Source organism: Phoca vitulina, unplaced genomic scaffold (genome assembly GCF_004348235.1).
Source record: "Phoca vitulina isolate PV1807 unplaced genomic scaffold, GSC_HSeal_1.0 scaffold19, whole genome shotgun sequence".
NCBI lineage: Eukaryota > Metazoa > Chordata > Mammalia > Carnivora > Phocidae > Phoca > Phoca vitulina.
This window is the reverse complement of record NW_022589722.1, coordinates 20,518,560-20,536,601: the sequence shown is the minus strand read 5'-3', so window position 1 is coordinate 20,536,601 and position 18,042 is coordinate 20,518,560. Positions and strand designations below refer to the sequence as shown.

Here is an 18,042-nt window from a genome sequence, read left to right as displayed (position 1 = left end):
CACAAGCGGGGAAGCCAGGATCCGAAACCAGTCGCTTTGCTCCTCCCTGCCGTCTCTCGGTGGGTGCCCCAGGCAGGCTGCTTTTAAGAGCTCAAGGCTTCTTTTGGAAGCCCAGATTGCTGGCATTTTGGGTGTTCAAGCTGCAGCAGGATGACCATCTGTCAAAGCGTTCTTGTGGGGATTCCGGGTAATATCAGATGACTGAATCTTTCTACAGAAAAGGCGGTGCCCAGAGTCTCTCGGTGGCACTGCTCTGGGATGCTAACGAGTGATTTCCTCTTGTCTCTTACAGCTCACAGCGCCACACTTCCCCGTGGTGGTCAAGCTGGGACACGCCCACGCTGGAATGGGAAAGGTATGAGAAGCAGCTCTTATACTGGCCTTCACACCCACGCAGCCTCCCCAGACTAACTGTTCCCCTCTCCCTCTGTCCCCCGCCAGCCCCACCTTGGCTCAGGATGCACCCTGTCCTCCCCCCACCCCTCCTCTGAGCTCCCATAGCATGGAGCGTCTCTCCAGCTCGGTCTATACCCAATGAACCCTGCCAGGAGTTGCTAGCTAATTGTTTCCTATGATTGTGGATTCGGAACAATGAATGTAAAACATTTTATAGATGCTGATTCTTTTGTTCCCATCCTCATTTCCACGGCTGCTCTCTAAGCTCCTGTCTTACCCATCTCCCCGCCACGTGCACGGCCAGGACCTAGAAGGAGGCGAATACATATGGCCCCGTGGAGACGCCCCTGGAGTCAGTTAGCTTCTGCAAGAGTACATCATATATTTTTCACAGGCACAGCTGACATATTTGTCATAATTGGTCAGATCCTTTCAGTCGCAAGTGTAGAAACGCAACTCAAATCAGGAAGCAAAAGAGAATCCATTGGTTTGAGCCACCAGGAAGTCTGGGAGAGTTCTTGAAAGGTCTGGGCAGAGCTGGATCCAGGAGCCCAAGCAAAGCCATCAGACCTCAGTCTCCTGTATTTCTTGTCCCTGTTTATCTCTGCCTGGTGTTTTCTTCAGATAGTCAAGATGGCCGTGGGTGGCCTACCCTGGTCCCCAAGCTCACTGCCGCAGAGGAAGAAAGACCGTGTCTCTTTCCAGCATCTCTATGTAAATCCCATGGACGGACGCGGGTCAGCCTTGCTTGGGTTCCTGGGCCCACCTCCTAACCAGCACATATGGAGATAGATGCAGCCCCAGTTGAACTGTGTGGATCAGGGTGCCCACAGGAAAGGGAGATTTACTCCTAAATAAGAGGGGTGGGAATGTGGGAAAGCGTGGGGGCCACCACAGGCCACCTCTCAAGTCTCTGGCTCAAATAAATAGAAACCTTGATCTGAGTAGGCCCAGCCCAGCCCAGCCATAAATAATCCTGCACCTGGCGCCTTTATTCTTCCCCACCCTATTATGCCTCCTGTGTCATCTCTTCCCACCTAAACTCCATCCCCTTCAGGCAGCAAAGGGTGGAAAGGGCCAGACGGGTCAGGGCACGACCCACAGCTCTGACATTCGTGTGAACTTGAACAAGTTGCCATCTGACCTCTCTTGGCCTTTTCTGTCGAGTGGTGATGATTCTAACAACTGTCTTTAAAAGAAATCCTCCCTCCCTCCCTTCCATCTTCCTGAAAGGGCACACCGTGAGGGCAGGGGTCTTGCCTGTTTGTCCACTGCCATATCCCTGGCCCAGTGGGGGCCCAGTGGCCCCTCAGCTTGTTGGGCAAGCAGATGGATGAGTGACTCCCTCTTTAGACACGTCCCTGTGTCTGTGCCCCACTGCCCCTCCTCCTGAGCCCCCCTGCACCTCTGCACCTGGGCTTCGGCCCCTCCACTCCGCTGAGGGGTTGCTTTAGTCCTCAGTGACCCTCTGCTGCTGAGTCAACGGGCACTTTTCCGTCCGTATGGGAGCTGCCCTCCCTGTATCTCTTAAAGCTGCTGGCCATCCCTTCTGCCTGAAACTCCTTCTCCAGTGGCCTTTGACTCATGCTCCCCTCCTGGCTCTCCTCTGTCTCCACCACTCCTTCACAGTCTCCTTCGTGTTGTTTTCTTGCTGCCCCGTCTTTAACGTGTCTGTGCCAACAGCACACGCAACCTGAGCACTCATCTGCCCTCTCAGCTCCCACGGCCACCTGCACACCACCAACAGCCCCTGGGTCACATTTCCCATCCAGAGCCTCAGCTCTTATATCCAGTTCCCTCCTCTACATGCCCCCCTTGTCTCCCATGGAAACCTCAGACTCTAACCGTCCCAGACAGCCTGCTCCCCGTCCTCGCCCTCCTCCTCCGCCTCCCGTGGCTGGCTCTGCAGCAGGAACCACCAGTCCCTCCGTTGTCTCAAAACAGAAATCTGGGTGTCCTGGGAGCCCTGGGAGTCCTCTCCTTCCTCCACGTGCAATAGGTCCTCAAGTCTTGTCACTTGCCTTTGTTAATGTTGCTCAAACCAGTCCCTTTCTTGCCGCCCACTGCCACCATCTTGGACAACTCTAGTAAAGCTAAAGAGTTCCCAAGAATTAAATTCTGTTTCTCAAGCTTCAAATTATCCCCGACAGGGAATACTTAAAGAGACTGATGCAATGCTCGGGGGAGGGGGTGGTCTGAAACTCAGGCTCAAAAGGGACGCCCGAAGCATGGACAGGAGGACACATATCCAAGGATAAAAAGTGTCACTGGCCAGAATAAACTAGGGTTTGGAGAAATGCTGACATCAAGGGAAAAGGGGTCTTCTCCTTCAGTTTGGGATGAGAAAACTATCTGGAATGGCCTGGACATGCCGACTGAGCAGATGATGTCATATTCATGTCTGAGAGGGAGAAAAACAAAATTGGTACCTTCTATGGTACTTCTACTTCTCTCAAGAAGGAAGATCGTCTTCCTGAGAACAGCAAAGGGAACCTTCCTAGGAGAAAACTGGTGAAGAGGTTGCCAATGGACTCAGTGTTGGTGGAAATCCACCTAGGTCCCTGCTGACCCATCGTCAATTATATTTCTCTCCTTTGTTCGTATATATTGATTAGTGCCTACTTGGTGCTGAAAATCAGAAGATAAATAGGACGCAGTTTCTGCTGTCAAGGACTTGGGGAGACAGGCACGTAAATAGGTATAATGTGTGTTGGGGGTCTGTAGGGCGTGCAGTAAGTACAGGGATTGAAGGAAGGAGCTTAATTATACCTAGAGGATAGAAGGGTGGGAAGAAGCTCTGCCTCTGAGGAACTGTACATGGTTTGCTGTGCCTGGAGGTAGAAGGAGTTCTAGCAAACAAGAAAGACCCAAAGACAAGAAAGATGGGCTGATACTGTCTTTTTTTTTTTTTTAAGATTTTATTTATTTATTTGACAGAGAGAGAGAGAGATCACAAGTAGACAGACAGGCAGGCAGGCAGAGGGAGAGGGAGAAGCAGGCTTCCCGCTGAGCAGGGTGCCCGATGCGGGGCTCGATCCCAGGACCCTGGGATCATGATCTGAGCCGAAGGCAGATGCTTAACAACTGAGCCACCCAGGCACCCCTGATACTGTCTTAACAAAGAATAGAGTCTGTCACAAGGCACAGAAGTCAAAATATATTGAGATGCTATGTAGTGTGGGTGGGGGCATTAAGGTAGGAGGTAATCATGGGGAGCACCATGGGTTCTTTAGAAATCAGTCAGTCTAGACCAACGGTTCTTATGGAGGGAGGGGAATTCTGCCTCCATGGGGCAATTTTGGTTGTCACAACTGGGGGGTGGGGCTGGTACTACTGGCATCTGGCATCTACTGAGTGGAGACCAGGGATGCTGCTGGGAACAGCCCATGATGCCAAAGACAACCCCACAACAAAGAATTATATAGCCCAAAATGTCAATAATGTCTAGGTTGAGAAACCCAGGACAAAACTAATTTCATTTCCTTTGTTGAAAGTTTTACCAGACCAGAAACCAGAGGAAGCAATGGTTATTACACAGTTCAACATGCTTCAAAGTCTGTTCCAAAGAATTATAATTATTCAGATGCTAAAGCCTATGTTGGTCAAATAGGTTTGGAAAATGCTTTAAAGTAAGTTTTTATTTTATTTTTTAATATATTTTTTATTTAAATTCAATTAATTAACATATAGTGTATTATTAGTTTCAGAGGTAGAGTTCAGTGATTCATCAGTCTTATATAATACCCAGTGCCCATTACATCACATGGCCTCCTTAATGTCCATCATCCAGTTACCCCATCCACCCACCCCCCTCCCCTCCAGCAACCCTCAGTTTGTTTCCTATGATTAAGAATCTCTTATGGTTTGTCTCCCTCTCTGATTTCATCTTGTTTTATTTTTCCCTCCCTTCCTCTATGATCCTCTGTTCTGTTTCTTAAATTCCACATAGGAGTGAGATCATATGATAATTGTCTTTCTCTGATTGGCTTATTTCACTTAGCATAATACCCTCTGGTTCCATCCACATCATTGAAATGGCAAGATTTCATTTTTTTCCTGATGGCTGAGTAGTATTCCATTGTATAGATATACCACATCTTCTTTATCCATTCATCTGTTGATGGACATGTGGGCTCTTTCCATAGTTTGGCTATTGTGGACATTGCTGCTATAAACATTGGGGTGCAGGTACCCCTTCAGATCACTACATTTGTATCTTTGGGGTAAATACCTTGTAGTGCAGTTGCTGGGTCATAGGGTAGCTCTATTTTCAACTTTTTGAGGAACCTCCATACTGTTTTCCAGAGTGGCTGTACCAGCTTGCATTCCTACCAACTGGAACTTATGAGTCATAAATTTGCTTAGGATACACTGTTGGGGTAAAAGAACATGAAAGATGTGCTGAATTCCACAGACTTACCTAACTGCAGAAACCTTTGGCCATTTTTTTATTGTGTCCTTTTATTAATTTGTAAGAACTCTTTCCATATTAAGCACATTAAACCCTTGTCATACTTTGCAACTTTTTTTCTCGATTTGACAGTTACATGTCCATTTTCTTACTCAGTTTTTAAGCATTTTTAAAGGTTTTTTTTTTTTATGTAGTCAAATGTTTCCATCTTTGGGAGGCAGTGTGTTATAGTGGCTACGGGTGTTGATTTGAATCTAGCAAGTAAGTTATATAGCCTCCCCCACCTCAGTTTCTTCAAATGTACAATGCAGGGAATCATAGTAGCAACCTCATAAGTTGGCTGTGAGGATTAGAAGACGTGATGCGGGTCAAGCACACAGCTCTGTGCCTGGAACATGGTGGGCATTCAATAAATATTAGCTGTCATGAGTATTAAGAATGTTCAGGGGTACCCAGCTGGCTCAGACGATGGAGCGCACCACTCTTGATCTCAGGGTCTTGAGTTCGATTTCCACAATGGGTGTAGAAATTACTTTAAATAATTAATTAATTAATTAATTACTTTTTAAAAAAGAATGTTCAGACATGCTCTGGGGTCCTAAAATCCAAAATTGAAGTCAATAAAGGAGATATGACTAAACAGCATCATCTGTCAGAGACTCTATTCCATTTGGCTGTAATTTCAGTATGAGTCAGATGAGTAAGGAGTTGCCAAAGCCTCTAATCCATAAATATGCAATAAATAGATGAAAATGGGCTCACCCTCATTAGTCATTAGGGAAATGCAAATTAAAACCTCAATGAGATGCCACTGTGTAACCACCAAAAGAGCTAAAATTAAAAAGATGAGTACTGTTAAGCATTGGCAAGGACATGGAAGAATTGGAACACACACACACAACTACTGAAAGTGTGAATGATTAAAACTGCTTTGGAAGACAGGTTGATGTTATCCACTGAGAAGTTACACGGGAGTTCTGTTAGGTACAGCCAGCCTAAATGCATGCGTATGCTCACCAGTGTTTATAGCAGCTTGTTCATCATTGCCAAAACCCGGGCACAGCCCACGTACCCATTAATAATAGATTAGATAAATAAATTACAGTATATTCAGACAAGTGGAAGCTTCCAGCGATGAGAATGAATGAACTACAACTATATGTAACAATCTCACACACTTATTTCATTGAGTGAAATAAGTCACATACAAAAGAATGCCTAGTTGAATGGTTCCATTTATATAAAACTCAGAACCCAGGGAAACTAAACCATAACGTGAAATGGGATACGTATTTAGATGATAAAATGTTTAAGGAAAACGAGAACATCATTACCATAAAACAGTAGAGGTTGCCTTTGTGGAGGATGGAGGAGTGATCATGGGGAGGAGGCAGAAGTGAGCAAAGTTCTAGTTCTTGACTTGGATGGCGCTGATGTGGATGTTTGCTTTGTGATAGCTTGTTGGACTGTTGTTTTTGGACTATGCAATTCTCTGTATGTGTTATATTTCGAAGTAAAATAAGGCTTAAAAAATGTAATCCAGGACATGTTCATGGAGATCTGATATCCAGAATACAGTGAGAGTCCTGCAGTCCGTGGCCAGAAGATTGTTCTGGGTTCTGGGCTGTACATCCATTCCGGGTGTTTGAGAAAGCCATTGACAAATGAGTGTGTCCCGGGGAAGATTAACTGAGCAGTGAAGGGAAGATGCATCTGCTAGAGACAGCATCACCAGCCTCTGCAGAAACATGGAGAATTGTCATGAGTAGATTGATGGGACCAATTTGAAATAATATCTAGCAATCAAAGCTGGGACCAAAGTTAGGAGGAAATGAACAAATGTCAATGGCGAAAATTTCTAACAATCCGAGGGGAACATTAATGGAATAGACGGTCCTTTAGGGAAGAGGCTCTCATCAATGCAGAGTTGGACCAAAGATGAATACTTACTGGAAAGTTTCAAGAGAATTTAGGCATTGCATGAGCTCTTTAGCCTGAGATGTTTGAAACCACTGAAATTGGGACAAATCTGTGTATATGTTTTTGGGGTGTGTGTGTGTGTTTATGTGCAGATATGGTACGAACTTTCTGGGTGGGAAGGAGTCCATAACTTCTTTCAGCTTCTCACAGGGGTCTGTGACCCTTCCAAAGGTTAAGACACCCTGGAGACACTCCTATGTATCTTCCAATGATGAGAATCTGTGGTTATTTTCAATAGTACGAGCAGTCCAATGAAAGGAATGGCACAAGATCATGTTACTATCAGAGGATTAGAAGTCAAGTTCAAGCCAACTGCCAGTATAACAAGGGGTGGGTAATGTTTATAGCATCTGGAATTGAGGTTTTGGAGTTTGGATCTAGATTGACCATTTCCTGGCTGTGTGTCCTTGGGGATGTTGTTTAATATTTCTGTGCCCCAATTTCCTCATCTCCAGTATGGGGACAATATCGCCCTCCTGGGGTTGCAGTCCAGATAGAATAAATCACTCAAGGCTTGGTAGGGTGCCTGATAAACACTCAGTGAATGGGAACTTTAAAAACCCACTACAAATGTAAAGTGTTATTCTTATTACTTAACCGCTTGTGTCAGGAACATCCCCAGGAGAGGCCAAATAACAAGTTAACTCCACCCTGGGAGGTGCCTTATCCTTATTTCATAGATTCACACTCTCAGGGCTTGAGTCCTGGCAAGATAGAAGATAAGAACGTGAGGCCCCAGAGAGGAGAAGCTCTTGCCCGAGGCCACACAGCGAGAGCATCCCGAATAACAGTGCAGGAAGGGAAAGAAAGAGCTTTGCGATTATCTGACTCCATTCCATACTTTAGAGATAAGAGCAGTAATAATAACAGTAATGTAATAACCATAATAATAATAAAAGCTAATGCTTAATAGAGTCTACTCTGCATGGGCACTGTTGTTTTTTGTTTTGTTTTGTTTTATAAACTGGTTTTCTTTTTTTTTTTTTAAGATTTTATTTATTTATTTGACAGAGGGACAGCGAGAGAGGGAACACAAGCAGGGGGGGTGGGAGAGGGAGAAGCAGGCTTCCTCCCAAGCAGGGAGCCTGATGCGGGGCTCGATCCCAGGACCCTGGGATCATGACCCGAGCCGAAGGCAGTCGCCTAACCAACTGAGCCACCCAGGCGCCCCAGCATGGGCACTGTTTTAAGTGCTTGAAATATATTCACTCATTGAGTGCAATCTTTGTAACTCCCCTATGAGGTAAGTACAGTTAGTACCCCCACTTTACAGAGGAGGAAACTGAAGCACAGGGAGTAGGTGGTGGAGTTGGGGTCCAACCCTGGACAGCCTAGTTCCGGTGCCTGGGCTCACAGAGGCAAAGGACATTGACGTGGTCACGGGCTGACTGAGCCCAGACCTGGACATCCTAACACTTCCCCCGTGTGCACAGGGGTTGCTGTCCTGCTAAGCCTGGAATAGTGAGTGACAGGGTTCAGGTGTCCTTGCATCTGGTCTGGAGGGCCAAGGTGGCAGCTCCTCAACTCGACGTTTCCAGCAGCCCAGGCGTCTTGCACACCCCACTGGGCCAGGGCTGTGGCTGTCACCAGCTCTGAGCAACCTGGGCTCTCGTATCCTCTCTTGGACTGACTCACTGAGTGATCTTTTCCCAGCACCATCCGCTCTTTAAGTAGGAGTCGTGGCCCAAGAACACGGTAGTGGAGGAGGGAGGACGAGGAATGAGCAAATGGACAAATGGAACCCAGGGGAGCCATTAAGAAACCAGAAGGTTCCCCAGCACCTGGGAGACCGCCAGAGAGCTCAGCAGAAGCCAAGTTGGGTGAGAGCAGGGGAGGGGAGCCAGCCAGCAAGGTGTTCCAGGGGAGGGGCATTCAAGGTCTCTGCCAGACTATGAAAGAGGACAGGGAGGGACCCTCACCCATTCCACCACCTCCCTCTCAACTCCTCCCTCCCCCCACGTCCTCTCTCACCTACCCTGCCACTCCCTTGAGATCACCACCGGCCTCATGTATTCTCTGCTTCTCTTGAGCAAAATGGACCCTTAGCGGAGGATCTAGCAGTCCTTTACACCTTAGTGAAAATTTTAAGCACTGTGCTCTCCTTCTCAGAGCCTCTGGCCTGAGGTTGTCCTCTCTACAAGCACAGTATAAACCACCATTCTCATTATTCATGGATTCCGTATGTACAAATTCAACTACTCACTAAAATTTATTTGTAATCCCCAAATCACTTCTGGCACTTTCGCACGCATTCACAGACACGTGCAGATCAGCCAGTAATGTGCGCGTTCTCTGCTGAGGTCAAGCAAGGCAACGGTGCGCCTTCTTGTTTCAGCTCTCATACTGTAAACATTACTATGTCGAGCCACACTTACACCTTCTTGCACTTTCTCGTGGTGATTTCATTGTTTAAAATGCCCCCCACACACACACACAAGTGTAGTGCTGAAGTACTGTCTAGTGCAAGAAGTCCTAAGTGCAAGAAGGCTGTGATGTTTCTTACAGGGAAAAAAAATATGTGTTAGATAAGCTTTCTTCAGGCATGAGTTATAGTGCTGTTGGCTAATAGTTAATGAATCAACAATATATATTCAATAAGATGGCTTGAAATGGAAGCACACATACAACAGGTTATGCATTGATCAGTTGATGAAAATGTTTGTGACTGGAGGCTTCTAGGAACCCTGTATTTCCCTTAGGAGCAATGGTTCAGTATTCACTAAATCAGTATTGGCTGCAATGTTCTAGAAGATAACTATCACAAATGAGGTTCAGCTCTGTGCACCCGTGTGTATGTACATATGTACATACACAGCCATGTATTTGTACATATGTATGTTTATATCACACACACGCACACGCGTGGACACACACACATACACGTGTATTCTGTAGAGTCCTAAATGTCTCTTTCTTCCTTTGGATGCCAAAATGCCACGATTCTGAGCACAAACAGAAGCAAACTAAAACAGTCATTTTATGATTCTCTACTCTGATGTTTGTCATACTGAAGGCAAAGCCACCTGGACCATCCACTCATTTTTCTTTAGGAGGGCTTCGGGCTTAGATCTCTAATGGTGGCACTTCCTCTGCCAATTCCCACATCCTTGCATGGCTCTTGGTTGGCCTGGGTTCAGGAGACCTGGGTCCTTCTTGTCAGCCCCGTACCTCCAAGGCCAGCATATTGAACACATAATTTATTTAAACACGTAAGTGCCGTGTCATGAATAGTCATGATTTTCCTCACCTGATCGCTCAGAAGAATAGTGAGAAGAAGTGTTAAAAGTAAGTGTGAGATGGGGAGGGAAGTGAAGGAGAATATGGGCTTTGAACTTAGACCTCCTTGGGTTCTCATCTTGACTCTGCCATTTGCCAGCATTGTGACCTTGAGAAAATTATTCAACTTCTTTGGGATCACTCAAAGCAGACTAGATGGGAGGATGAACTAGGAAGAGAGAGAGAGTATACAATTCTGAGCACCCATGAGCCAGGATACATACCTTCAACATCTCCTCTGATCCCAGCTTTGCAGAGGTTCTAAGAGCTGTTTTGCCCAAAGTCACTGGTAAGTGCAGGAAGCAGGATTTGAATCAAGATCAGCAGGTCCTTCCGCCCTTTGCTTCAGGCTGCCTGGGACACTTGGGAACATGCTGGTGCAATCATCTCTTCCCTTGATAAGGCGACCCGCCAACTTCATTGGAGAGTTGATTTGTAAAGAATTTCACGGGGCTCCACCCAAAAAACATGTCAGTACCTTGGAGACCAGCACTGACCTTTCCATATGAACTGCTCTTGGCTGGTGGGCTGATCTCACCCCAGGCCCGAAGCCAAGACGGAGGACACTGATGCAAGACAATGAGAAGGAGAAAAAGAAAACTCTTACTCCTGGCACTGGGTTTTAAAGACCGTGTACACTCCCATCCCCTACAAGACCCATTTTGTCAAGAGGGACAGAAGCCCAGGGACAGATTGATCTGGAAAGAATCAGTTAACTGCTTTTGTGTGCACTCGCCACACAACTCTTCCATGAAAAGCAGAATACTTTTGACCGGACATTGAAAAGCAGCAAGATTTCCTTTTTTTTTTTCTCTTCTCTGTTTTCCTGGTGATATCTATTGACCCATCTTGGTATTGTATGTAACAAAGACCAGAGACGTCATCCCCTTAGGAGCCCCTCAGAAAGAGGAGGGTGCATGTGTCGCCTGTTGAGGTGGGGAATGCTCCGTATAGTTTACTGGCTCTGATTACTGGCTCCTTACTTTTCCCCCAGCCTTAGACAGTCACATCCACAATGGAGGCCTAGTCAAGCTCCCGCCGTCCTTTAAGGTGGATAGTGCTCCCATGAAGCCCATTTTTCAGATGAGGCAAGCAGAGATCAAGGAGGCAAAATGCTTTGCCCAAGGCTGCACACAGCATGCCAGGAAGGCTGCACACTCTTTCCACCGGTCCTGGCACCCATGCCAAGAGGAGGGCCGCCTCCAGACAGGTCCACTGGGAGCACAGCCTGCGTGTCCACGGAGGCCGTCCTCAGCCAAAATGTGCAGGTGCGGCCCCTTCTTACTGTCGGCAGGCAAGAGAAGCAATGTCCTGCAGCAGGCAGAGGCTGCCTGCCTCACTGAGGCTCCAGCATGGCGCAGCCTCCCTCCAAGCTTCCTGGAAGAGAAACCAGCCACATCTCTGCCTTCTTGGAAGTCGGTCCATTTAGGGGCTGCTGGCTCTGCTACTGACGGGTGGCAACAGCAGGGTTGTTTGTGAGGGAAAGCCAGGGGAGGAGCTAACCAGGGAGCTTACTACATTTTGAAGCCTGTGCGTGTGTGTATGCACATGTGTGTGCACGTGCTCGTGCGTGTTGCTCGTGTGTGTGTGTGTGTGTGTGCATGCTTGGGGCAGGATGAGCAGATGTCTTAAATGGTTATCAGCAGTCTCGACTAAGCCTCCGGACAAATGAGATGCTATTGGCAGACCCCGTTTTCTTGCCTCAACTCCTGGCCTCCAGTTCCCAGAAACCTCCACACCAATGCCCCATCCTCCAGGATCGAGGCCAGAAGATGCTAAGGAGGCAGTGTGGTGGGGCTGGGAATGATGTTCAGGCCTTCTTGTGTCATGACAAGAGGCTGTATTTAGAGGATTCAGCGGGGTCCATGGAGGAGGATGCTGGTAGCTAATGAAAAGGGCCAGGGGCCTCCAGCCACCCCAAGGGATAGGGGAACAGACGCAAGAGCACCTATTGAGATGCTCTGGGTGATGGACCAAGTGCGTGTAGCCCTGAAGTCAGACAGGCCTGAGCTCCTCAACAGCCTTGCTGCTCAAAGCGGGCTCTGTGGAAGGACGGGCAGCCTCCGTAATCCCTTGGGAACCCCTGCAAAGCAGAACTCGGGCCTGTCCCCAGACCTGCTGAGTCAGATTCATCCTTGCAACAAGATGCTCAATGATCCACAGCTGCTCTGCACACCCAGAGGATGCCAACTCAGATGCCCACTGCATCCAGGCAGTCCCCGGAATGAGTCAGAGGCCAGGTGGGGAGCGTGAGGACCCAGAGAGGCCAGGCCAGCCTGTGTGGACATCCACAACTCAGCCCCAGCAGGACAAAGCCCTGAGACACCAATGCAGCCTGATCATCTGATTCTTTCATACAAAGCCAATTCTCTGGGTCTCTGATATGAACTCCCCTAATTTTAAAATATTGGCAACTAATTTTAAAATATTCAAAACACCATGTAGGCCAAATAAAACATGTCTTTTGGCCACTGAACACCCTTGGGGCACCAGTTGGGGGCCTCCAACTTCAGACTGTGAGTGTGGGCGTACCCTCTCTTTCTGGGGGGCCATGGAGCCTCATGGTTAAGGCCACGGGGCATGCAGTAGACCCAGAAGTTCAAATCCCAGTTCAGCCACTTCTTAGTTATGTTATTTTGGTTGAACACTTAACTTGGAGTCTTTGTTTTCTTATCTGTCCAGTGGCCCTAATAGATCTCCCTAGTGGGTGTGGGGTTGCCCTGCTGACTGACTGAGATAAAGCACTTGTAAATACTTGTAGATATGTAAGAGATAATTGATTCACTCCCTCTAGAACCTAAGTGCTTCCTACATTTTCAGCTGCTCACAGATCCCTTGCGGACCTTACTAAAATGCACATTCTGATTCACTAGGCCTGGGCGGGGGTGGGGGGCCCACCTGCGAGTCTAATAAGCTCCCAGGTGGTATCCGTGCTGCTAGTCCATGTCAACTAGTCCTGAGAGTCAGGGTTCCGCAAATTTTTTCCACACAGAGCCAGATGGTAAATATTTTAGGCTTTCGGGCCATATGGTCTGTGGCATCCACTCTGCTCTTGTAGGATGAAAGCAGCCCTAGACAATACGGACATGAATGAGTGTGGCCCTGTTCCAGTACAGCTTTATTTATGGACACTGAAATTTCAATTTCATGTCATTTTCACGTGTCATGGACTATCATTCGTCGTTTGATTTATTTTTTCCCCAACCATTTAAAAACTATTCTTATCTCATGGGCTGCACAAAAATTGGCAGTAGCCCTCAGGATGTAGTTTGCAGACCTCTGCTCTGGGGCATCTTCAAATCCGAGCCAAGTCAGCCTCCCCTGCTGGGTTATAAACTTGCTGGGTGCACGAGTTGCACCCACCGACTCCACCTCTCTTCCCAACCGAGGCCAGGCCCCGGACAGCAAGCCAGGCCCTGGCAAGCCCCTTCCTTCACCCGGCACAATGCCCGGGGGCCTGGGAGGCTGAGGTGTTGCCTTGCAGAGCTGACATTTGTCAGGGGCCTCCCTTCCCTTCCATTCAATCTCACGGTCACACTGTAACTCTATAAACATGCAGGCAAAAGAATCGGTGACCTGGGACCTCAAGAACAACAGAAGGAGTTTTGATTCATTATGGGGAAGAGCAAAGGAAAGGAACCAGCGAACTGATAAGCAGGATAATTAAGAAGTTCCCTAAGCAGTCCATCAAAGACTCCCTGTTCCCATCACTTCCCACCCCTCCTTCTGACCCCTGGCAACACATGACCCAAGCCAGCTGGGGCAAGGACATCCTTTGGGCTCTGGGTCTCAGCCTTCGGAAGGATTGGAGGAGGGGTGAGGCTTCTGAAAATGTAAGACCAAGGGCTCTCGTAGTCTTTCAACACATGGTAGTGGATTTGGTGCCCAGCCGTTCTGAGTCGGGGACTCAGTAAATGTTTATCGAATATTTTGGCAAATATTTATGAACATTTGTTATGTGCAAAGAGTAGGCTAGACTTCAGAATAGAGGGCTCTTGGTTAAGATCCAGAGGTGAAATTAAAATAACCTGTATGTTAACTACACTGGAATTAAAATTTTATTTTTAAAAAATAGAGTCAATAAAATTTTAAAAATAAATAAATAATTTTTTAAAAAGATCCGGAGGTGAAAAAAAGACATGGCTTCTGAATGCAGGGAATTTATACACAAAACACATAGGCTCACACTAGACTACAGTCTGGTGCAGGGCTTGGCAAACTACCACCCACAAGCCAAATCCAACCCCTGACCTGGTCTTGTTAATAAAGTTTTATTGTAACATAGCCCTGTCCATTTGTGTGCGTATCGTCTATGGCTGCTTTCATAGGACAACATCAGAGTTGAATAGTTTTTATGGTCTGCAAAGCCTAAAATATTTGTATTGTACTCTTCACAGAAAATGCTGATTCCTGGTCTAGTTCAAAGCTTTTCCAAAAATTTGTATAGCAAACCACAGTAAGTACTAGATTGTGTCTTGCCAGCTGATTCCCAGATATTAAATATATATTGTGATAAGTTCGAAAGAATAAAACTTGCCTTTTCTATGTGCAAGGCATTCTGATATGTATTGTTCCAGTCTGTCATCTTTTAAAATGTTGGTTGTGACCCATTAAATTGATTTGATGACCCATTTCAAACCCACAGTTTAAAAAAATCCTGGTTCATTGGAAAGCACAGCATGTTTACTCATTCATTTATTTGCGAAATATTTATGGAGTGCCTTCTATGTGCCAAGGACTATTCTGGACACTGGAGATGCAGTAATGAACACCACAGAGTCCCTGTCCTCATGGAGCTTACATGCAATGGTGAGAGGCAGATGATAAAAGCATAAACAAATAACAACTGTGATATGTCAGTGATGAGAAAGACTCTGAGGATGAAAGAAACAGGATGAGGGACACAGCATGATGGGGCAATGAGTAAGGAAACCTTTCTGTGAGTTGACACGTGGACATGTGGAAGAAGAACATGACAGTGAGGGAAGAGCACATACAAAGGCCCTGAGGCAGGGCCTCTGTGTGGTCCAGAAATGGGCAGAGGGCCCGTGGGGCTGCAGTGAGTGCTTGAGGTGACAAGTGGCAGGAAATAAGGCCAGAGAGCCATGGAGAGGTGGTAGAAGAGCATGTAGAAAGCTGACTACAATCCAAGCTGAATGAAGTAAACCTTACAGCAGAAATACTGGCCAAGTGCTAAGAAAGGAGTCCAGATAAAACTGGATGAAGGCAGAGGGAGAAATTAATTATAGAGGGAAATGTCAGGGGGAGTGGGAGTATCTTCATGGGGTACCAGGGAGACTTCCAGGAGGCAGGAGCTTTCGCTGTGTCTCAAATAACAGGGAACAATAGGGACACATACTGCAGGTGGATACAGCTGAGAAAAGCATTCCAGGCAGCAGGATCCGCCCCCCCCCCCCCCCCCGCCAACACACACACAGCGTAAAGGCCTAAGAGAGCATCACAAGCTGTCAGGTATGGTGGGGACAGTGGTTGACAAGCTTAGCAGCACCTTAGAAGCACCCAGAAAGCTCTGAAATTATACCCCTGCCTGGGGCCTATCCCCAGAGACTCTGTCGTGATTGGCTGGCAGAGGGCCCAAGCACTGGCATTTTTTGGTCCCAGGTGATGCTAACGGGAAACCAGTATTCCGGAGCTCTGGGCCAGAGTGAGACCTGGAAGAGTAGGGGAGGCTGGGGAGGGGACAGGCCAGATCCTAGGTGCACTTTAGGCTGCACTCTACAGTTTGCACTTTATCTTCGAGCTAAGAGAGAGAGCCCCTGGTGCGCTGGAAGCAAAGAATGGGTATGTTTGGATTCGTAAGGCAGCAGTGTGAGAACAGAGAGGAGTGGGGGGGCTGAGGGGGGAGATTAGCGCCCCCTCGAACCTAATAGGAAGAAACTGTAGCAGTGCAGAGAAGAAATTAGGGTTGGAACCACGCAGGAACCAAGGCAGTGAGCAATGAGATAAGGACTTCCTCAAGAGATATGGGAAAAGGGTGGGAGGATGGGTTAGCCTGGTGATGGGTATTGAGGAGGGCACGTTCTGCATGGAGCACTGGGTGTTATGCACAAACAATGAATCATGGAACACTATATCTAAAACTAATGATGTAATGTATGGGGATTAACATAACAATAAAAAAATTTAAAAAAATTAAAATTAAAATTAAAAAAAAAAAAGAGAGATATGGGAAAAGCAGAATTGGAAGAACTCAGTGAGCGACTGGATGCTGGGGCAGGAGAAGAAAGTCGAGAACATGATGATTCCGTTCCCTGAAATGTGAAATCAGCAAGGACAGGTCTGAGGGGGAAGGTAAGGAGCTCAGTTTTCAACATTTTGAGTCTGAGGTACCCGCGGAAACGAACAACCGTAATAGTAATCACAAACCATTCACTGAGGCCTCACGGAGGTGCCAGGCCCTGGGCTTTATGTGCATATCGTGCGTAATTGTCACAACAGCTCTGTGAGGTGGGCAGTGCAATGATCTTCATTTTGCAGGTGGGAACACGGAAGCTCAGAGAAGCTAGGTCAGCGGGAAGAAGGATGCTATCTGTGATTGTGTGCGCACGCCACTTGCCCTGAGCTGGGCGCGTGGTGCATGCTTGGAAGATGTCACTCTAGCCAGTTCTTATTATCTTCTCTCCACCATGGGAAGGAAACGGGGTCAAGCCTGCAGAGAAGGGGAGCCAGTCATATTTTGGAGCCCTGTGTATATATGGTTGTGTATATAAATGCCTTCGTGTATATATATATATATATATATATATATATATATATATATATATATCGGTAGACCCATACCCAGTCTGTTGCTGCTTTTTATTTTTGGCTCTTTAATTAGGCATCTGAGATGCTTCTTGATCTTACTCATTCTCAAGCTCTGTCCCACGCCCACCCCATAATTACTTTATTTTTTACATTTCTTCTCCCGAAGTTAAACTCCGTCTACTCACATTTGTTCTGTTCTGTGAGGGAAATCGTGTGGCTGGCCATGCGGCCAGAGAAGGTTTTTTTTTCTTGTGGAGAGAAGGGGAACTTTATTTACTTTTTTAATATAGCTCCTCTCGCCTGTTCCAATGCCAAATAAACAAAGCTGCTATTCATTTCAGCATCTCCCCATCTCTGTCATGCCCAGAGTCATTTTATCAGCAGAGTCTCTTGGGCTGTCTCTCTGAGAGCCTGGAACAGCAAATAAGAATGTTCTCAAAATGTGCTGTGAAAATAGAATCCCATTTAATGAGGCCACTGAGAGCAAGGCTGTTGCTTTCTTGGTAAGGGCAGGAGCAAACATTATGTTTAAAGTCTGTGGTTGGGAAATGCTGTGGCCTCAGCAAAAAGCCTATCACTAGTTTGTGACTCAGGGGCAAAGACAGCTGGAAGGATAACTTAGAATCAGGTCACCAGGCTTCCAGAGACCCCATCCTCATGCCTGGGACCCCGGGTGATATGTCTGCCATGCCCTGGCCTTCCTGCTAGCACCCCTCCATATCGCCCCTGTGTCTCATTCATGAACCCCTAAGTATCAGGTTGAAGGTCTGGAGCCCAAGCTTCCATCCAGTGCTACCTCCCCAGTGACCTGGCCTTGCTCTTTGATCTCTGAGCCTTCTGTCCAATGGATGATGAAAACACTCAATATATAAACCACTAGGATGAAGGGAGGAGATCTAGAGTCGCACCCAACTGGTCTCCTTGCATGGGCCCATCCCCCAAAGAAGGGCCCCCCAAAGCTTCTCCATGGTGTCCAATTTGAAAACCACTCCCTTAGGTCAAAAGAGTGCCCAGTGACCATCCATTTGTTCATTTATCCATTCAGAAAATAGTTCCCAAACACCTACTGTGTGCAAGGAGCAAGGGATACGTGAATCTAAGTGACAAATGACTTAGTGAATCTAAGAGACAAGTCCCCACTCTTTCAGAGCTTTATATTTTTGTAAGGGGCATAGGCAAATGCAAGATAATTTAGGCCATGATAAATGCGA

At 47.0% G+C, this 18,042-nt stretch overlaps 1 protein-coding gene across 5 annotated transcripts in view; it reads left to right on the top strand.

Annotated features, from left to right (window-relative positions):
- Positions 1 to 18,042, top strand: part of SYN3 (synapsin III) — a 443,568-nt gene that overhangs the window by 372,380 nt on the left and 53,146 nt on the right. For all 5 annotated transcript variants that reach the window (XM_032416359.1, XM_032416355.1, XM_032416357.1 and 2 more), the window contains one exon: positions 293 to 355. In XM_032416359.1, coding sequence (XP_032272250.1) covers positions 293 to 355 — 63 coding nt within the window. The remainder of the gene's footprint in view (positions 1 to 292; positions 356 to 18,042) is intronic.